The following is a 20,668-nucleotide window of genomic DNA, read 5'->3' as shown; positions in this document are numbered from 1 at the left end:
ACCTGCCTCTGCTTCTCTAGTGCTGGGATTGGTTTAAAGGCACACCCTGCTTTATTTTTTTTCTCATTTATGTTGTATGAATGTTTGTAGATAAATGAATGGTATGAATGTGGAGGTCGGAGGATAGCTTGCAGGATCTATTCCCTTCTTTCTCAGGTGACTTTCAGCCTGCACTATGGGGATCCTGGGGTTCAAACTCAGTCATCAGACTTGGCATCAGGCACTTTCAATAACTGGAACATCTGTTTTTTTGGTTTTTCATGACAGGGTTTCTCTGTGTAGCTTTTTTTTAAATTATTTTTTGTTTCTTTATTTTTTTGTAATTAATTGTTTTTTAGTTCAAATTAGGAACAAGCTTGCTTCACATGTCAATCCCTTCTCCCTCCCCTCCCCCTCAGTCCTCCCCCCAACTCCCCACCTCTCTGTGTAGCTTTGGAGCCTATCCTGGCACTCGCTCTGGAGACCAGGCTGGCCTCAAACTAGCTGGAACATCTTATTGGTCCTGTTTCTTCACTCCTGCCCCCTCCAATGCTCTCAGAAAGTGTGGCAATCACCCACAGGAGCCTCAGTGACATGCTGCGGGTTAGTTTGAAGATGTACCTTTCACACTAGTGGCCTCTGGCCCCAGCCGTGGTCACACTGCTACCAGACAAGGCCACTCCTAGAAAGGCACAAGTTCTAGCCTCAGATCTACCTCTTCTATAGTGATCCAACCTGCCTCTGTCAGCATCAGCACCATGGCCTCTGGCTTCTAGCTCCTCCTATTTGGGGTGTCAGGTGGGCTATGGGGACCCTTGAATATGAGTGATCAGTAGCATCTTTTTTTTTTTTTTTTTTTAAAGATTTTATTTATTTATTATGTCTTCTGCCTGCAGGCCAGCAGAGGGCACCAGATCTCATTCAAGGTGGTTGTGAGCCACCATGTGGTTGCTGGGAATTGAACTCAGGACCTCTGGAAGAGCAGTCAGTGCTCTTAACTGCTGAGCCATCTCTCCAGCCCCATCTTTTTTTTTTTTTATTTATTTATTATGTATACAACATTCTGCTTCCATGTATATCTGCACACCAGAAGAGGGCACCAGATCTCATTACAGATGGTTGTGAGCCACCATGTGGTTGCTGGGAATTGAACTCGGGACCTCTGGAAGAGCAGCCACTGCTCTTAACCTCTGAGCCATCTCTCCAGCTCCTGATCAGTAGGATCTTATGTCTGACCCGAGGAACACTCAGAAAACAGCTTGTTTTCCTTCTCCCTTGAGCAGACTCTCTGAAGTCATCTTGCCTAGCTGCTTCGGGTTACTTCTGTAGAGATCCAAGGAAGAGGACCAGATGTTGGCAAAGGGAGTATGGGTTCCCAGGATAGCAGGCCCCTGTTGGGAGTAAGGAATTAAAGGGAAGAACTCTGCTTAGGCTGACTTCAGTGGCCTTTAATATAAATTCAGTGCTAACTTCTAGGTCCTTCAGAACAGTGGTGCGACGGTCTTTCCTTGTGCAGGCGTAGTGTCTGGCGTTGGTCCCAGATCACAATAGGCACCCTTGTCTCCATCACTGGCCAGTATCCTATGCATTACCCCACTCTTTTTTTTTTTCGAGACAGGGTTTATCTGTGGCTTTGGAGGCTGTCCTGTTACTAGCTCTTGTAGACCAGGCTGGTCTCGAACTCACAGAGATCCACCTGCCTCTGCCTCCCGAGTGCTGGGATTAAAGGCGTGCGCCACCAACACCCGGCTACCCCACTCTTATTAATGGCCAACGAAGGGCCTTAGGCCATCCTGGAGTAGGGGAGGCCTTCAGCTTAGCAAGGCAATAAGTGGGTCAAATCTCAGGTTGAGGTGCATCCCGGTCTTCCTTGGCCTGGGGAAGACACCTGGCTATTTTGATTACAACGTCCAAGGCAAAAATCCCTTTGGCTTCAGTCGCAGCCCGGGCCTCGCCTGGACATCTGTGCACACACCTGGACCTGCGTCACTAGTCACTCCTTTGAGTTTCTTCGGGGATCCGATGGGACAAGGCAGTGTGCGTAAGAACTGAGCTCAGGAATAGCGTGAGGCGCAGTAAGGCTCTCGCTGTCTTGGGTTAGACATAGGTATCTTCAAATTCTTGTGGAGCGCCTGAAGCCCCCAGAGTAGCGAGCGCCTTCTGATTGTCAGCACTGTGGGAACTGGGTGGGATAACTGGACAGGCCTAGCCCGACGACGCTCCTCAGCTCTCTGGCAGATAATATTGGCTCACAAGGCACAACCTTTTCTGGGTCTCTGCTATTCTGGGGCCGAGCGTGCCCATTTGCCCACAAACCGCAGACCCAGACGCCGCACGAATTCCTGCCTATCGGGAATCGGGGCGAGCGCATTGTACAGCTTTTGGCTCCTGGCTAGGGGAACTCAAAGCCCCGCCCCACGCTACCGCACGGAGTGACCTAACCAGTTAGGCTTCCCGAACCCGCCGGGTCCCATCCTGGTTGCCCCTCCCGTGCGCAAGCCGTAACCCCACCCCGCCCCGCCCCGCGCGTGCGTGGCCCCGCCCCACCCGCGCTGCGGGCGTCCAGTGACGTCACCGGCTCCGCTGCGCCCTCTGGTGGCCGCGGGCCCAACCCCGCCAGGCTGTCTTGGAACAGCCCGAGGGGGCGGTGGGCGGCAGTAACCCTCTCAGCTGCTTCCCTCGAGCCCGCTCTGGGGCTGGCAGTGGATGGGCGGCCGCGGGCCGCGGGGCAACAGGCGGGGGACGGGTGCGATCCGGGACCGGGCGGGCGGCGCGCAAAGGGGCCGCGGGGCGGCCGGGCGGGGCGCGGGCCGGCGGTTTGGGAGGGCGCCCCGCGTCCGAGAGGTGAGCCGGGCCCTGACGCTGCGCGGGTTCCGCGTCGCTGCTGCCGCGCCATGGCGGAGACCAAGATCATCTACCACATGGACGAGGAGGAGACGCCGTACCTGGTCAAGCTGCCGGTAGCTCCCGAACGCGTCACGCTGGCGGACTTCAAGAACGTGCTCAGCAACCGGCCGGTGCACGCCTACAAATTCTTCTTCAAGTCTATGGACCAGGACTTCGGGTCAGTGGGCCGAGCGGCCTGGGCGGGAGTGCTGGCCCTTTCCCGCGCGTGTGCGGTGCCCGCCGGGCCCCCGTGCGGGCACGAGCTGGCACCTGTCTGTGCGGGGCAGGGCTTTCGGGTCTGGGGACGTCAGAGCGCCCCCGGCGCCGGCAACCCTGCCGCGCCTCTACAGCAGGTGTAAGTAGAGTCTCTGCGCCTTGGTGACCCATGGTGTTTGTACTCACCTGTCTGGCAAGCTGGGAATCCGAGTTCTTGACTACCTACCCTCTTAGGTAGGCCAGAGAGAGAGTTCTGTTTGATGGACAGGTTAGGGCCCAGGCTTTCTGTCCGCCATCCAGTGGTGCCCCTGTGCACAGCTGGTCCAGGCGGGGTGCCAAAGGCCACCCTCAAAGCCACCTCCTCTTGTCTCTGGTCAAGCACAGGTCCTGTTGCATTCCTCTTCTATGGGTGGAAACCATAGAGTGGGTGGCTGCCCTGGAGGGTGTGCATTTTATGGGGGCTGGGGTTAAGGGAAAGGGTTAGGTGTTTGTGACTCCCAGCACTCAGGGATCCTTCAGTTGAAATGGGGTAGTGTGGAATGGGCTGGTCATAGGCACCCATCTGTTTTCTGGAGCTCAGAAAAAGTTTCTGAAGCCTGCAGATTCCTCGTGGTCCCTCTAGAGTCCCAGTGGCAAGGCAGAGGTCAAGGGGCACTGGAGACTAAGAACCTTCACTCAGCCTGCCCCCTTGGTTGCTGGCTCCTGTGCTTCTGTCCTTACTGAACCACACAGCATTTGCATTCCTGGGAGGTGCTCAGGTTATCTTCTGACTTGAGCCAGCTTCTAAGGTAGTGTGTTTCCTAACTGCACTGCTGTACTAGCTGTCTCAGGAGAAGGGACTTCCTACTTGAGCTAAGCTGGGCCTCTGAGACAATGAGCCAGGGACTGGCAGTGCAACAGAGGCCTGACTGGGCATAGCCACAGAAACCTGAGTCCATGGCTTGGCAGTGCTTGAGTCGGGGGCATGCTCAGGCCCTGTGGGTGGAGCAGGTGTGCTTGGTGCCCTTGTGTGGCTGCATCTCAGGACTTTGACATTGAAACTATTTACTGGATTTCATGGTTGCAGGGTCCCTGGGCAGCCCATGGGTCAGGTCAAGTTTGAATCTCTCCCTGACCCTGGGCATCTAGCCAGGGCTCAACCTGGTTTGTACAACTAAACTCTCTCGCTTACCCATTCCCTGTGCCCCAACCACTAGGAAAAAGCAAAGGGGAGCATGTCCCCACAAATTGAAGGCTGGTGCTCCCCATCTGCCTGGAGGCTGGAGATTGGTCTCCCCGACTGTCCTGGCTGGGCCACCTCTGTTGTCTCTGCTCTCAGGAACAGGGCATCTCTGGATTAAATTTATTATTTTAGATAAAAATCACCAGTCAAATTTGTTCTCACAAACTTGGGTGTGGTGATGAGGAGCAGACCCAGACCTGGGTTGCTTTTTGCTAAACATTCTGGGTGTCTCCTGAGGGTACTTGTCCCTCTGCTTTCATATGCACGTTGAGTAGGGTGTGCTAAGAGTAGTAACCCAGCATCAGCTTACATGGGCCCCCACTAAGCTGTGTTTGTGTTCAGGAGGACCTGCAGGTGCCCTGACTAAGGAGGTGGAGTGGCAGATCTGGCTATTGAAGCAGGAGTAGTACCTTTGGGTGGGTTGGGAATGGCTGGGGCATGAGGTATGGAGTTAGCAGAGAGCACAGAGGTGCAAGTTGGGTGTCCTGGGTGTGTGGATGAACCAGGAGACAGAGCAGCTAAGAGGTAGAGTCTGGGCTAGGATGACACAGAAAGGCACAAGCAGCATGTCAGTAGGCCTCACCCCAACTGTGACCTGGTACTCAGATGGCATAGTGGCCTTGGGAGCCTGGAAGAGCAGCCCTTCCTCCCCACATAACTGCATCCCTCACTTCCTTGCCTGTGTTCTGTCTACAGAGCTCCAAGGATACCAGGCTAAGTAGCTTAATATTGGGAGAGGGAAGCTCAGCAGGGTTGGCTAAGCTGGGCAAGTGGCCTCAGAATAGTCTGTGAGGAGTATCCTAGTGAGTCTGGGTTTCCTGCCCCACTCCAGACCAAAGCTGAGACCAAAGCTGGCTACTTTATAAGGAGCAGAGTCTGCCCTGGGCTGGGCTCAATTCCCAACATGTATCTCTCACCAATAAGGTCAAGGTCTGTTGTTCCATGCCCACTTATGTGCAGCTTGTGGCTCTTCTCACCCTGGCTGGACCTCCAATGTTTAGTAGCAGGACTTCTGTGCTTCTGGTGGGCCCTGTGCAAGTGTCTGATGTTTCATCTGGTGACTATGGCAGCAGAGTGAGTACATTTGGCACTTGGTCCCTGCTACTAGTAGTGTATTGCTGCTGCCAGCTTGCCTGATATGATGCTGAGCTCATCTGCTTGATAGTTGCCCCAGCCTTTCAATCTCTGAGATGGAGGTACCTGAGCTGGAGAGAAGTAGACAAGGGTAAGAGCCCACGGATCCTCTGCCTGTTGGCAAATGTTCTGAGGGCTCCCTGTGCCCTGGTAGGGCTGCCTGGGGTCAGTGATTTAGACTCTGTGTGTTCCATGTGCTTCCTAGTATTTATTGTGAGAGGCTAAGTAATTATAATGCATTCCCTGAGCAGCGGGGGAGGGGACTTCATGTTCTGGGGCATAGTGCCCTGTGGGATGGGTTGTGAGCAGAGTGGCTAGCTATGGTCAGGGGCCTATGTATACCTACCAGTTAAGACTCCTTAGGCCAAGAACCCGGTCCACACCAATGCTTGGTAGGAATTGACCCTCACTCTTGGTGGCATGCAGAAGCCCCCTGAAGCTCAAGATATCACCATGGCCTGTGCCTGCTTGCTCTGCCAGTGTCAGCTGACTGTATATGGAATTGAAAAGGGGCTATGTTATTAGAGAGTTAGACTTTGTGTAACTGTGACCTCCAGGAACCCTGCCTGGGTTTTTGGCCACGCTGTGCTGGGCTCCAAAGATCCTACCTTAGAACAGATTCCTCCTTGGGATAGATCCCTGGGGGTGACAGGCAGAGCCTGGTGACCACAAGGATCTCTCTAGAAATTTTGAAGTTGGAGCAAAATGCCTGCAAGGGTGCTGTGCAGAGTCAATGGAGACACACTAAAGTCAGCTTTCCTCCTGACAGGCTAGGCACATAAAGCTCAGGATGTTGCAGAGGTCTGACTGTGCCTCATTCTGTCCTTGTTATAGAGTGCCCAGGAGGCAATACCATAGCTGCGGGCAGCATCTCATGCCTGTGGTACCCATTCCTGTCTTTACCATGGGCATTGTGATGTTTACCCCTCGCCTAGCCAGGTGTGGGGAAGGACCAGAATTATCCTTGGGATCTGTGGCAAGTGCCATCCTCTCGTTACTGTTCTGGTCCCCTGGGCTTCCTTCTTGCCCTGACCCTTAGGTAGAAAGCAGGACTTGGGTTGCTCAGGCTGGGAAGGCTAAGGAGAAGGGTGTCTTGGTAGGGGTTGGAACCACAAAGACCTCAAGCTGGCCATGTCACCTTAAGGGTCTGGCTAAGTAGTCTGTAGCTGCTCTGGATGGGACACAGTGCCTGCTGGGGATCCAGGCAGGCCCTATTGTGAGTGCTAGGAGTTGCTCGTATGTCTTTCCATGGGTGAGTCAGAGAGGGCTCGAGCTTGGGTGTGGCAAGGCAAAGGCTGTTGGTGGGTCTACTTGGGGCTGAGGTTGGGGGCTAAGATGAGGACTTCTGTCTGGGTTTCTCTTGCTGTTAGGTTACTCAGAGGTAGCAGGCTTTCTGCAGGCCTTGGTCCACCAGCTGCCACAGGCAGAGCCCTATGATTCTCAAAAGAAACTTCCCCACCCTGGGCAGCTAGCCCCGGGTCTTCCTGTGATGACAGCCTCTCTTGTGGCTGCCTTGGCCCAGGCTTGTAAATGGAGCAAGCCACAAAGCTGTGACTTGTGATTGAGGGCAGCAGATATTAGGTGTTCTGAAAAATGATTCTATCTGCTGTCAGGGTCCTGCTTCATTGGTTCAGAGCCCTCCCTCATAGGCACATGGAAGCAATGGTAAGATCAGAAAAGTGGTTGGGATACACTTTCACTTTCAGGCTGCCCTGCTTCTGCCACCACCTCAGCTCCAGGTCTCTACCCAGCAAGTGGGTGGAAAGTGGCCTTATCCCCTAGATGGGATGGGATGTTGCTTTGCTAGGGCTTCCTGTAATCTATTGCTGCCCAGTGGGCCTGGAGCAGTAGGCAGAGGTGGCCCTACCCCTGGCATTGGGCCCATTAAGCCACAAGCCTGTTTCCTGCCAGGTGCACTTCCAAGACCAGTCTGGTTTCCCAGCTCCATTGAACTCAAGCTTTGGGTGTGGAAAATCCCACTATGCTAGGTGGAGCTGAGTACTGGGATGATGGTGAGGGGGTGGGGAATCTAGGGCCTGAGGAGATAGGTGGAGGCCTGCTCCTTTATAGCTGCCCCTTCTGACCTGTCCTGGCTGCTGTCCATGCCTTTTGAACACTGATCCCAGGCTTTCTGGCTTCCTTCCCAGTTCTCATTCCCTAACCCTTTGTATCCTGCTTAGGTGAGCTTGACTCTTTTTTAGCCCATCTGGCCAGGGAAGCAGCATTAGGGCATGCAGGGATAAATCAGGCGGTGGTGCTTGGGAGGCAGAGGCAGGCGGATCTCTGTGAGTTTGAGACCAGCCTGGTTTACAAGAGCTAGTTCCAGGACAGGCTCCAAAGCTATACAGAGAAAACTCTGTCTTGGATAAAAACAACCAACCAAAGACAAGCAGGAATGGATGTGATCAGTTACAGCCAGGGCCTGGTTAGCTCTGTCCTGGAATGTCTTTCCAGGTTCTTAAGTAGAAACCAGCCATTCCCTCTGAGAGTTGGGACTGATCTGGCGCATGAGGTTCACTTTGTCTTTCTAGTTGGGTAGATGGCTTTGAGGGCAGCAGGAGCTGGTATCCTTCTGGCACTCTCACATCTACATAAGAGGTTGGTAGTCCTTGTACCTTGCTATAGTCTAGGCCCTGCTCTGGGATGGGGGAGTATGGAAGGAACTTCAGAGTCTCAGGCGCATGGAACATCATGAAATGCAAATCATATTGACCAGGACTTACAAGTGCTCCAGAGAGGCACAGAGGGCATGCTGGGAAGATGAGCACAGGAGCCAGTGGGCCATAGGCTGTCCCAGCCACCTGGATATAGAACCACTCCCTGAAATAAGGAGGCTGAGAGGAGGCCCCAAAGGAGCCTCAAGTGGCATATGTTGTGGTGAGACAGCTGTTGGGTTCCCTTGCCAGGCATTTATTGATAGTGACAGGTCTGAGGTAAATCCTGGGGCCAAGGAAGCTGAAGAATTAGGGTCTTTCCCAGGAAACCTTAACTTTGTCTAGGGTTAGAGGCTGACTGAAAGCGAACAGGAATCCTAGGATGTCCTTCCATGAACCTTCTATATCTGTCTACCCCAGTGCTGAGGGTCAGGGGCCCAAGGCCAATGGAGGGCAGCAGAGTTTCTAAGAAGAGAATGTGTTAGGTAAACCCTCAGTGATAATATCTGTGGCCTGGCAGGTACCCCATTGTTAGGTCCAAGGGTGGGAGATGTCTCTAAGTGTCCTTGGTGGACCGAAGTGAGGTGACCTCAGGGCCTTGTTTGCCCACAGGGTGGTGAAGGAGGAGATCTTCGATGACAATGCCAAGTTGCCCTGCTTCAATGGCCGGGTGGTTTCCTGGGTGAGTCTATGGGTGGCCCCACCAGAATGATGCAGGTGGGGTCTTCCTGGGAGAAGTAAGGTAACTGGACAAAGGTAGGGTGGTGGCTGTCATCTGCCCTGGGTGTCTGTGGGGGTGGTCTTAAAGCATGGGCATCCAAGGCCTCACTCTCCCTCCACAGCTGGTCCTGGCTGAGGGCGCTCACTCGGACGCAGGGTCCCAGGGCACTGACAGCCACACGGACCTGCCCCCACCCCTTGAGAGGACAGGCGGCATTGGGGACTCCAGGCCCCCCTCCTTCCAGTAAGGCCCCTAGCAGGGGCAGAGACCTGCTGCTGTTGGGTACTTGCTACCCAAGACCCACCTGGGGAAAGTGAAGCTGGCAACAGAGGAGGGACCTACAGTTGGGTGGGAGGCACCTTCTAGTACTGGGATCCTACTTGGTGGGTTGGGGACTAGGAAGCATTTGAGGTACTGGCTGCCAGCAACCTGGTCTGCCCAATTCTACCTGCTTTTCACCTGTGCAGTCCAAATGTTGCCAGTAGCCGTGATGGAATGGACAATGAGACAGGCACAGAGTCCATGGTCAGTCACCGGCGGGAGCGAGCCCGACGTCGAAACCGTGATGAGGGTACTGTGTCTGTGTCTGCACAGATCTGGACCCCAAACTTCCTTTGGTATCCCTTTGGTATACTCCAAGCCCCTGGAAATACTCCACACATACTTTTAATTAGTGATCCTTGGGTAGGGGTCCCAACTTGGGCTTGAGCCCTTGTGGGCTCAGAGTCATTGCATAAGTTTGAAATGCACAGGCTATCCTCATTCTGTGACTGCTGAAGTCCCACAACCAGCTCCCACCCTGCTGTCCCTATAGCTTCCCGGACCAATGGGCACCCGAGGGGAGACCGGCGACGGGATCTGGGACTGCCTCCAGACAGTGCATCCACTGTGTTGAGCAGTGAGCTTGAATCTAGCAGCTTTATTGACTCAGATGAGGAGGATAACACAAGCCGGTGGGTGGCATGTGCATATGTCTGTGTGTGCTGGAGATTCAGGCTTGAGTGCTGGCTGGCTTTACACATTTGTACCCTGTGCTTATCTGTCTCCTGGCTTCTTGTTCCTGCCTGCCTCTGGTCTCCTGTTCCAGGCTGAGCAGTTCTACAGAGCAGAGCACCTCCTCTCGGCTAATTCGTAAGCACAAATGTCGTCGTCGGAAGCAGCGCTTGAGGCAGACAGACCGGGTAGGCAGCAGGTGGGTGGGGTGTCTGCTCCGAATGGTCCCACACAGCCCCTCATTGGGTCCCTCCACAGGCATCCTCCTTCAGCAGCATCACCGACTCCACCATGTCCCTGAACATCATCACCGTCACTCTCAACATGGGTGAGACCTTATGGGCTGTGGGTGCTTGGTGGGGGTGGGTACAAGCCTGGGAGCCTTTGGAGCCTGCTCATGGCCCCTCCTGCAGAGAGGCACCACTTCCTGGGCATCAGCATCGTGGGCCAGAGCAACGACCGGGGTGATGGCGGCATCTACATTGGATCCATCATGAAGGGCGGAGCTGTGGCTGCTGATGGCCGCATTGAGCCAGGCGACATGCTGCTGCAGGTGGGAGCCATGTGGGGACTATGGGGACAAAATGTACTCCCATCCCACCACCAATCCCTGATCCCACCAACCCCATATAGGTCAATGATGTCAACTTTGAGAACATGAGCAACGATGACGCTGTGCGGGTGCTTCGGGAGATCGTATCCCAAACGGGGTGAGGGGGCATCCATGTGGGGATGGTAAGGGCATGGGATCGGAGGGGTTGTATGGCCCTCACCCATGTGATTTGCTGAACTCTGCAGGCCCATCAGCCTCACAGTGGCCAAGTGCTGGGACCCAACCCCTCGGAGCTACTTTACCATCCCAAGGGGTGAGTGACCCCATGGTGGGGTGGGGTGGGGTAGAGTGGGGTTCCTAGGCCCAGTCTGAAGGGCCTTTCTTCTCTGCCTCTGTGCTGTCCCCCTACTTTCTATCACCTGTCATCTGTTGCCATGTGGTAACTGTCCAGCTGACCCAGTGCGACCCATCGACCCGGCTGCCTGGCTGTCCCACACAGCAGCGCTGACGGGTGCTCTGCCCCGCTATGGTACGAGTCCCTGCTCCAGTGCCATCACACGCACCAGCTCTTCCTCACTAACCAGCTCAGTGCCTGGCGCCCCACGTAAGTGGCAGCTTACAAGAGCCCCAGCAGGAAACTGAGGCTGAAGGACAAGGGTCCGCCCCGGCTTTTAGCCTTGGTGCTCACCGGAGCTATTCCTGGGGCCCATTATATGTCATGTGTCTTTCCCCAGAACCTTCACAAATGTGTACACAAAGATACATGTATACATCTCTCATAGCCCAACCATACAGGCCATCTGGATATGCCAGGCCTGTGTTGAGGATTGGGAGGACATGGTAGCCTCTGCTTTGCTTTCCTGCTGCCTAACATAACTAACAGCTTGAGCTCTCCAGGGAGGTGTCCGTGTGGGAGGGAAACGGACTAGTTTGTCATGTGAACTTGGACTGTGGAACTGGGGAAAATATTCCAGTTTTAGCTCAAGATATTGCTGAGAGATAGATACCTCCCAAGGGTAGGAGAATGGAGGTTATGAGCCTGGGCTTAGAGAACTGTGCCTTGCAGAGCTTGAGGAGGCACCACTGACAGTGAAGAGTGACATGAGCGCCATTGTCCGGGTCATGCAGTTGCCAGACTCAGGACTGGAGATTCGGGACCGCATGTGGCTTAAGATCACCATTGCCAATGCTGTCATTGGTGAGTTTCTGGCTGTGTGGGAAGGGCCCAGTCTGTTCTTCATTCCGGTGTAGCTTCCCAGGGCTCGGTTACCCTGACTTTGGTGGGCCTGTGGCCAGGGGCGGATGTGGTGGACTGGCTGTACACGCATGTGGAGGGCTTCAGAGAGCGAAGAGAGGCGAGGAAGTATGCCAGCAGTATGCTGAAGCGCGGCTTCTTGAGGCACACCGTCAACAAGATCACCTTCTCTGAGCAGTGCTACTATGTCTTTGGGGACCTGTGCACTAGTGAGTAGGCGTCATGGGGTGGGGGTTATCTTATCGTGGGGCTCATTTATGTGCCCTCACTTACCTATCCCCTCCCTTCCTGCCAGACCTTGCATCCCTGAACCTCAACAGTGGCTCCAGTGGAGCCTCAGATCAGGACACACTGGCCCCCCTGCCCCACCCATCTGTACCCTGGCCCTTGGGTCAAGGCTACCCCTACCAGTACCCAGGGCCCCCGCCCTGCTTCCCACCTGCTTACCAGGACCCTGGCTTCAGCTATGGCAGTGGCAGTGCTGGGAGTCAGCAGAGTGAAGGTGAGAGTCATGCCAGCCCCTCCTCCACTCCCACTTCCTGGCTCTGCCTGGCCTTGCTGCTGCCCTCTGTGCTCCTGCTGTGTGCTTGAGTCCTGGTGGGTCCCATTTCAAGAGTCAGTGGGGGGCAGAGAGGGGGCTGATGTGGGGGACTCACTTTGGTTCTGTGGATAGAGGCCTTTGGGAATAGGAAGACTGCCTGGTGGAGACAGGCCTGGTGTTCCAGGTGGCAGAGGCAAGAGGCCAGGAGATGATGTGGCAAGAATGAGGGTGAGAATAGCCAAGGGTATCAGGTAGGTTACGCTCTACGCCCCAGCTAAGGAGAGGATGGGCTTTATCAGTTATGGTACCTGCAACCCAACAGTGCTAGACAAGAACAGCAAACAGTACCATTAGAGTATATCCTAAGGATATTGAAGATCTTGGAAGGTGAGTGTCCCTCAAGAGGAGATAGGCTGAAGCAGGCATCTTAGGCAGAGTGGAGCACAGCAGCCATGTTACACGGTCTGGAGAAAGACTCGAGACAGTCACCTTTGAGGACATAGGATGGGAGAAAGGAGAGGTTGGGCCAGAGGGTGGCAATGCCCAAGGGGAAGCTGTTGAGTGACTCCTAATCCTGAACAGGCCCTTGCATGCACCCAAGCTCAGCTTGACCCACAATAGTCCTAGTTGGCCATTGGTGAGCACTGGACTGGTGTGTGACTTGTGCTATCCCTTGCTTTGTGCTGAGCAAGCCTTAGACTGAAGGACTAGCAGAGTGGACCCTCGGGCCGGTAAGCCAGGTCCCCCTGTGTCCCTCTCAGCATGTCCCCAGCCAGCACGTGTTTTCAGGTTCCCACCACTTTCCGGACAGAAGCTAAGAAAATTAGCTGACCAGGGCCCTGGGGTTGGGTGGACAGTGGGTCTTTGGGTGGTGAACCCAAGATGGCTAACGGGAATGCTGAGCACACAGGGCCTTCATTGGTGTCTTGGATTCTCAGCTATAACATCAGCCCTTGGTTCAAGCATTGGGGTTAGGTGCCAAGCTGGTCCCCATTATCTCTCCTGTCTGCATTTGCCCCTAGCTCCTTGTCTTTCATCTGCTCCTGGTATCTGCATGGCTGCCATTCCCCTACTACCCCCAGGCTCACCAGATCCTGCCCTGGCTGTCTGGGAGCAGCTGGTGTTCCTGTAAGTGGCTAGGCCTGGTGTGGACTTGGTTGTCTCTTCCCTTCTCCCAGGGAGCAAGAGCAGTGGGTCCACAAGGAGCAGCCATCGGACCCCAGGCCGAGAGGAGCGCCGGGCAGCTGGAGCTGGGGGCAGTGGCAGCGAATCAGATCACACGGCACCAAGTGGGTCTGGTAGCACTGGCTGGTGGGAGCGTCCAGTCAGCCAGCTTAGCCATGGCAGTAGCCCTAGAAGTCAGGCGTCAGCTGTTGCCCCAGGTCTCCCCCCACTGCACCCCCTGACAAAGGCCTATGCAGTAGTGGGTGGGCCACCTGGAGGGCCACCTGTCCGGGAGCTGGCTGCTGTTCCTCCGGAACTTACAGGTAGCCGCCAGTCCTTCCAAAAGGCTATGGGAAATCCCTGTGAGTTCTTTGTGGACATTATGTGACTATCAACCAGTGTTTTCAGTGGTGCCTGTGGCAAGAGTCTGTGGTCCTGCTGTGCCAGGACCTCTATGGGCTTGCCTTAGTGATGGCCAGCCAAGATAGATCAGCCGTGGGGTCTGGGCCAGGGCAGAGGGAGCAGGCTGCAGAGGAAGGGCTGAGGGCAGCAGCCATATTACTAGGATATGGGCTTGGCATTCTGCCTGCTCTGTGGTGCGGCCCAAGTATCTGTAGAGTCTTGTGAGGGGACATCTCTGTCTTTAGATCCTTAACACAAGTCTCAGGGACCACCTTCTGGTTCCTTTTTTGGAAGTGACCTCCATTTAGGACAAGACGGACTCTTTTGGGCTCTGTGCTCTCCCCTCACCCCCAGCCTGAAACTCCCAGAACTGTGCACAGGGACCCAGGCCTACTCTCACTGAGTTCATGGGCCTCACCTGTCAGGCCAAGGTGGGGGGTTCTTGAGGGGTTAGACCAAGCCTTTAAACCTCTCTGGCTGCCCATGTGGGGTCTAACTTATTTATTTATTGCTAGTCTGCCTGCTCTGAGGGTGGCAGCTGGTTACCCAATGGGGGCAGGTGCATGTCCCTTTCCCCACTTGGTACTCAGCACATGACAGCACAGTTTGTACTGAAAGTATGTGGAGGATGGCTAGTACGGGAGACAAGAGAGGCCAGGCACCTGTATACTGTCTTAGCCTCAATGGAGGAGTGATAGCGCACACAATAGCTACGGAGATGGAGGTCCTGTCCTGTCATTGCTATCCTGGTGGCTCTCTACCAGCTTGTGCCACTGCCATTCTGGCATCACAGTCCCACATGTCTGCACTGTAGATACTGTGTCAAAGTCTGAGCAACTGGGTAGTTCACATAGAGCTGCTTCTGTGTAAATGCTGCTTCTGTGTAAATGCTATTTTAAACACTAAAAAGCGTTTAATTTTATGGGACTGATGTGTGGTCTGTTTCTCTTTTCTCCAGCTTAGCTGCTTGGGATTCAGGTGTGGGGGCCAGTCCAGAACTGACTCAGGTCTGGTCCTGCCTGGAGTTGGAAGACACTTGGTCATGTGGCACTGTCCCTGGTGCTGGCCAGTTACAGGGGTCTCATAGACAACTTTTCTGTCCTTGGTACTAGGAGCAGACTCTAGGGGGTCCTGGGTGGCTGGTGCTGGCCATGGTGCTGACCCCTACCATTGCTTATGCTCTGTCCAAGGTGCTGGTAGTGACTTGGTTCTCTCGCAGGCTAGGGTTGGGCTAGGAAGGGAGGAGGTGGGTGTTGGCCTACCTATTGAGTGCCATCTACCTGCTGGCTTTCTTGCTTTGTCCCAGTGCATACGTATGCCTAGCTTTTTATTTCTGGGATATATTTATTAAAAACAGAATATTTATATTTCTGTTCAGGGTGCTGAGGGCCCCAGGCTGGGCATATTCAGGCAAGTAGTACCTTCTGGCTTCTTAGGGTCTGCCTAGGACATTCCTGAATTCAAGATATGGCTATGGAGTTCCAAAGAACACTTTGAGGGCCACTTTCTAAGATGATGTATCCCGTTCACCTGAGCAGGCCTTAGATAGGGCATAACAGGATCAAGAATGATCTTGCCTTTGAGGGCTAGATGGGATCATAGGGTCCATCTTGCACACTGAGGGCCTGGGGGGGTCACTGTGGGGCTAAGGTCAGTGGATTACTTGGAGTCATTTATAGTTAAGTGTCTCAATTTTCAGGTTGAGGTACTGTCTGGAGGTTGTTAGCTTGGAAGGTCTCTACTAGGGTTGGGTTCACTAAAGTTGAGGTCACTGGGTCAGCGGTTATTCATTGTGTCCCTGAGTTATCATCACCACCCCCACTGTTGCTCCCATCTGCTGCTTCCTTGCAGCTCCCTCCCAGGAAGAACTCCTGAGTGTTGAGCTTTGGCAGCCACAGAAGTATATAGCACTTGGGTAGGTAGAAGGTGGCCAGGATGCCCAGAGCACAGAGCAGAATGGCACCCATCTGTATAGCTGGCTGGTAAGCTACCTGCACATTGGCCAGGAGGGGCACAAAAGAGACCCAGGTAATGAAATAAGCTAGCATGGCAAAGGTGAGACCACGGGCACGGTTGTAGCGACCAGGCTGGCTCTGTACTAGGAAAGTGCCCAGGAAGCAGAGGAAGGCCAATATTGCATTGGTGATGTGTACCAAGCCTAGGCTGACCCAGGAATGCATGTGGCAGTGCTCCAGTGCCTCTGTGGGCAGCACTTGCCAGTCTGTCATCACCTTTGGTGGGAAAGCTGTCAAATACCAGGTACACAGTGCTGCTTCCACAAGAATGGCCAGCAGTACCACCACCCAAGCCCAGGGTCCCCGAAGGCAGCTACATAACCAGTTTGCCCAGCTCAGTGGCAGCTCAGACTTCACAAAGATCTCAGCTGCTTGCAGGAAGAGTGTGCTCAGACAGCCTGTGAGAGGAAGGTGAGCCAGTGGCTGTTGAGCAAGGCAGCTGGCAGGGCTTGGCCGTCCTGGGAACAGTAGGACACTGAGGCAGAAAAGGCCTAGGCAGACCAGGCCAAAGCAGAAGAGTGACCCACCTGAGGCCTGAACAAGAGGGCTGTCCCAGTGGTGGACAAAGAGCCCCAGGGAGGCCAGTGCTAGGCCTAGCACCAGGCAAAGCAGCAGGAGTAGTGACAGCACAGTTGGCTCTCCCCAAGCTAGGAACTTAGGCCTTCGAGGTAAGCAGACTGTGCTTTTCTCTGGGGACCACTGATCCTGGTTACACTGAGTACAGGTGAAGTCATCTGGAATAAAAAAGAAAAAGCTAAGTAGGGGCTAGTAATGGGAGACAGAATTTCCTAGCCCAACCCCCCACATGCTCCTCACTGTTAGCCTTGGGGAGGGGTGCACTTGCCAGGCTTGTGTGCTTCTGCCCCCTAGCCCAACTCTGCATATTATCTAGGGAAGGTGGTTCACCTGGATGCTTCCGGTAGCTTCCTGCCTTGCAGTCCACACAGTCATAGCAGCAGGAATGGAAGCCCTTTACTCTGCGCACCTGGCCATCTTTGCACTGCCGGGAACACTGGGACACTGGCACCTGGACATGGAGCCTTGGATTAGGCTTCCCTTGGCTAGCACTGGCCCAAGTCCCACAGACAACCCCAAGCCTGTACCCACCATGGCTTTTGCCTATCTTGTCCTTACTTGGTTCTCTGGCCAGTACATCTTGGAGTGCTGCAGCTGAAGGGTGCCATTGAAAGTGCCTACAGTATGTAATACTGGTGTAGGGCTCTGCCACACCCACATCTTCAGGTCATATTCCATGTCTACATTCCCTTTAGCATCAAACTGCAGAGTCAAGTTTCGAGCATGGAAACTCATGTTGTACATGTTCTCCAGGAGCTGTGGGGTGGAGTGGGGGAAAGGCTGACCCATGAGCCTCTCCAGTCAAGACAGGATTTAGCTCTGCCTGGTGGTTCAGTATTCCTGAATGAGCAGGCATAGACCCAACAAAAACCCTACCCTCACCTGCCAGGGTTGAACAGGCTCTGATGTGAGGCAACTTGAGACATTGCACTGTAGGGTGTTGTGAAGGGCCTGGGCCACACTGTACACAGCTGCATAGGTTGCAAAAATCTGGTGGTGTAACTGACCAGCCGATAGGTTCTGCAGCAGTCCAGATGACAGGTTCTGCAGCATGATGTGGTCACACTGTGGACAGCGTTGCCCCATCACTTGCTCCTCCAGGTCTAGCTCACCATTCAGTGAGGCACAGAATGTTGGGTCAGCAGCCAGGGCAAGGCGGGTCTCCACATAATGGGAGAATTCAGGCAGCGGGGCACCTCGCTGCAGAAACCCAAGCACAGTGCCCACACGGGCAACATTGGGTAGTGTCATGACCAGGTCAGAGGTCAGCCAGGACTCACTAGCCACCCATACCTTGGGTGAGAGGCCATGATGGATGCTGTAGCCAAAAAGGGAGTAGACAGCGCGAGGGGAGGCGAACAGCACCACCACTTGCACTTTGCTTTGGTTCACTTGGTATAGTACATCCAACACCTTGCCAAGCTGTTGGGCACTGGCGCCATGCATTGGCACCAGGCCCTCATGTGCAATGCAAATACCTCGTGTATTGGCCAGGCCAGAAAAGATGCTCAGACCTTCCCGGCCATAGTCATCATCACTACCTAAGGCAGCCACCCAGTTCCAGCTGAAATTCTGCAACAGAGTCACAATAGCTTCCAGCTGCACCCGGTCACTGGGCACCGTGCGGAAAAAGGATGGAAATGTTTCCCGGTCACTTAGCCGATCCATGCTGGCGCTATAGCTGACCTGTGGTGATCAAGAAGCACCTCCTGATGTGAGAGCTCAGTGAGCACGATTGGTTGAGGGAACACAAAGGAGGTGGGCTCACCTGTGGCATGAGGAAGAAGCTGAAGAACTTGCCTGTAATAAGGGCAAGCTCTGATGAGTGGGGCCCAATGACAGCCAGTACACGGGGTTGGTACTGTGTATAGTTGCAGTAGGCAGCAATACTTTGACTGCCCACCTTTGCCAGGAACATGAGACTGGGCTTCATGGTGACCACTGGCTCTGAGCATGTGTCAAATAGGTCATAGCCCAGGCGCAGCCCAGGAAGCAAGGCAGATCCATTGTTGATCTCCTCCACAGCCATTTTCATAGCCATGACCAGGAACAGACCAAGGGGTGAGAACCTGAGGCCACATGGAATTGCAGATGGTCACCACCTTATCCCCCCCAGCTTGGGAGTACCACAGACGCAAGACTGCCAGGCTTCAAGCCCACACCCATCCCAGCTACCAGACTCCATACCTGGTGCACAAGATGCCATTGGGTCGTGTTCTCTGGTAGAGGGTGTCCTCCTCAGTTGAGCCCAGGGGAAATAGCCCACCCAGTATATAGTCCCCTTGTGCCTTGAATTGCTGTGACAGGCACAAGGACTTCCCCATCCCAAGGCCCAGAAGAGCAGCTAGGCTGAGGCCCAGGACAGCTAGGCCTGGCATGGTAGGTAGAAGCTTCCAGCAGAGACAGTAGGTGGCTATGTTGGGCTGGAGCCCCAGATATACTGAGTTCAAAGGGAGGGAGCAGAGAATTTGGTTAGCAAAACTGCTGCTGTGCTTGGCTGCCAAGCCCCAAGGGGCTCCGGTGATATGCTCAATAGCTCAGACCTGATGGTTTGTATATACTGGACTCGTCTTCCTGTCATTAATATGCTGTGTCCAGGAGTGACCCAACAAGTCAACTGTGCCCACTGGCTGTGGCCTTGTCACCTGCCTATGCCCAATCCCCTCAGCCCCCCTCATTCCTAGAGCAGCCTGGCAGTCTAGAAAGAGGAAAGTAAAGCATTCATGGTCTTAGGGTTTCCCTTGACTGTGGAATAAGGGGGCTGGATACCAGAGGTATTCTTGGAGGCACACAGACACCTTTTATCTTCTGGCTTCTGATTTGAGGCAGTACTGTCAATAGGTAAGTGCTGCAGAGGTGGTCTCAACAATGACAGTAGACAGCTGGCTAGCCAGGGTTCTACCCTTCAGATGAGGTAGGGAGAGCTGGGGCTGAGTTTCTTGGGTGTCCCAACCTGCATGGGTCCCAGTTGTTCTGCTGGCATTCTGGAAGCTGTGGAGACCCTTGCCCATTCTGCTGATCCTTGGTGTAAGCCATCCTGCCTTAGCAGTCATGCAGGTACCTCCCTCACCAGAGTGCTCACAGTTGTTCCATGAAAATGAGAAAAAGACCATAAACAAATAGGTTCCTGCAGCTGCTAGGGCCAGGTGTGTGTTTGTATGCAGTCAACAGTTCCTTCTTAGCCTCTTGTTCTGGCTAATTTTATGTCAATTTGACACAAGCTAGAGTTATCTGAAAGGACTGAGCCTCAATTGAGAAAATGCCTCCATATGATTTGGCTGGAGGGCATTTTCTTAGTGATTGATGGAGGAGGGCCATCTCATTGTAGGTGGTACCACCCTTGGGCTGGTGGTCCTGGGTTCTATAAGAAAGCAGGCTGAGCAAGTCAGTAAGCAGCACCCTCCATGGCCTCTGCATCAGCTTCTGCCTCCAGGTCCTTACCCTGTTTGAGTTCCCATCCTGACTTCCTTTGAATAAGAACAGTGCTATGTAAGTATAAGTCAAATAAATCCTTTCCTCCCCAAGTTGCTTTGGTCGTAGTGTTTCATCACAGCAATAGTAAGCCTAGCTAGGACATCCCCCTTTAGTTGGGGTGTGAGGGAGTTATTGCTAACATAGCAGGTTTCTGGCACCCAAACATTGGGGAGGCTGTTGACTCTTGCTGGAATAGGTGCCTGGGTAATCTCAGTGTCATATGGCATCCATCAAATGTTATGGAAATGACCTTTGTATTTCCCTGCTGCCCTGTGAGGATATCCACAAAGCACATGGACATACTCAACACACATGTACACCATGGATCTGTATGTAGCACATGTACCTATTATCATATACTTATTTTTCTGGCCAGTCTCTTGAAGTCATCAGCCTTGGCTAGAACTATGTGGCCTCTGGTTCTTAGCTGGGTCTAGGCATGGCTGGATAGTATACAGCCTAAGCAGATGAGGTGGGTATGGAGTACCAGGAAGACACCACTCATTATGTGCCCTCTATCTATGTAGCTCTAGTTTTCCTCCAGCTTTGTCACACAGTGTCTGGGTATCTTTAGACTTTTTTTTTTTTTTTTTTAACAACCTAGCCCCTCAAGGTGGGTGACCCAGGTGTTTCTTATCTGTAGATAATGCAGATCTCAGTGTATGTGTGTGATAAAGTTAAGACACATCAGGAACAACTGCATGTCAACTCCTTTGATTCTGGACACTGTTTCATGATTTCATGGCTCATAGTGCCCTTTGAGCCCTCAGGATTGGGGACACATGATTCAGTCTTGTCCCGAGGGTTAGCTCCCTCCCCACCCATATGAGTAGGTACTTTTATGTTCTTCCTTCACATAATCAGGCACCTGACACACCTGTGA

At 53.7% G+C, this 20,668-nt stretch overlaps 2 protein-coding genes across 10 annotated transcripts; one reads left to right on the top strand and one right to left on the bottom strand.

Annotated features, from left to right (window-relative positions):
* The first annotated feature begins 2,570 nt into the window (after nucleotides 1-2,570).
* Nucleotides 2,571-14,647, top strand: Dvl1 (dishevelled segment polarity protein 1). Of its 9 annotated transcripts, none has more exons than XM_035439319.1 (16): nucleotides 2,571-3,043; nucleotides 5,264-5,377; nucleotides 8,704-8,773; nucleotides 8,934-9,055; nucleotides 9,280-9,383; nucleotides 9,627-9,765; nucleotides 9,900-9,993; nucleotides 10,064-10,133; nucleotides 10,219-10,358; nucleotides 10,439-10,515; nucleotides 10,613-10,671; nucleotides 10,810-10,962; nucleotides 11,425-11,556; nucleotides 11,655-11,822; nucleotides 11,909-12,115; nucleotides 13,333-14,647. In XM_035439319.1, the coding sequence occupies exons 1-16, from the start codon at nucleotides 2,874-2,876 to the stop codon at nucleotides 13,704-13,706; spliced, it is 2,193 nt and encodes a 730-aa protein (XP_035295210.1). In that variant the 5' UTR covers nucleotides 2,571-2,873; the 3' UTR covers nucleotides 13,707-14,647. The 9 variants fall into 9 exon arrangements, with proteins under 9 accessions (XP_035295210.1, XP_035295213.1, XP_035295211.1 ...); XM_035439320.1 differs by having other exon boundaries at nucleotides 2,572-3,043; nucleotides 10,604-10,671; nucleotides 10,810-10,887; XM_035439318.1 differs by having other exon boundaries at nucleotides 2,572-3,043; nucleotides 10,604-10,671.
* Nucleotides 14,648-15,503: 856 nt separating this feature from the next.
* Tas1r3 (taste 1 receptor member 3) lies at nucleotides 15,504-20,539 on the bottom strand. Its single transcript, XM_027398650.2, is given in 7 exon segments — nucleotides 15,504-15,527; nucleotides 15,529-16,469; nucleotides 16,642-16,762; nucleotides 16,870-17,067; nucleotides 17,194-17,997; nucleotides 18,080-18,380; nucleotides 18,499-20,539. Coding segments are annotated over 7 exon segments (2,580 nt in total). The 5' UTR covers nucleotides 18,690-20,539.
* Nucleotides 20,540-20,668: the final 129 nt, after the last annotated feature.

This window comes from Cricetulus griseus, chromosome 2 (assembly GCF_003668045.3).
Source record: "Cricetulus griseus strain 17A/GY chromosome 2, alternate assembly CriGri-PICRH-1.0, whole genome shotgun sequence".
Lineage (NCBI taxonomy): Eukaryota > Metazoa > Chordata > Mammalia > Rodentia > Cricetidae > Cricetulus > Cricetulus griseus.
This window is presented reverse-complemented; position numbering and strand designations above follow the sequence as displayed.

Bases quoted from the DNA above. Each gene is read 5' to 3' on its own strand.
- Dvl1 (XM_035439318.1), top strand. From the start codon at position 2,874: ATGGCGGAGACCAAGATCATCTACCACATGGACGAGGAGGAGACGCCG. The intron at 10,963-11,424 runs GTAAGTGGCAGC...TGTGCCTTGCAG, and splicing joins CTCAGTGCCTGGCGCCCCAC to AGCTTGAGGAGGCACCACTG. The intron at 11,823-11,908 runs GTGAGTAGGCGT...CCTTCCTGCCAG, and splicing joins CTTTGGGGACCTGTGCACTA to ACCTTGCATCCCTGAACCTC.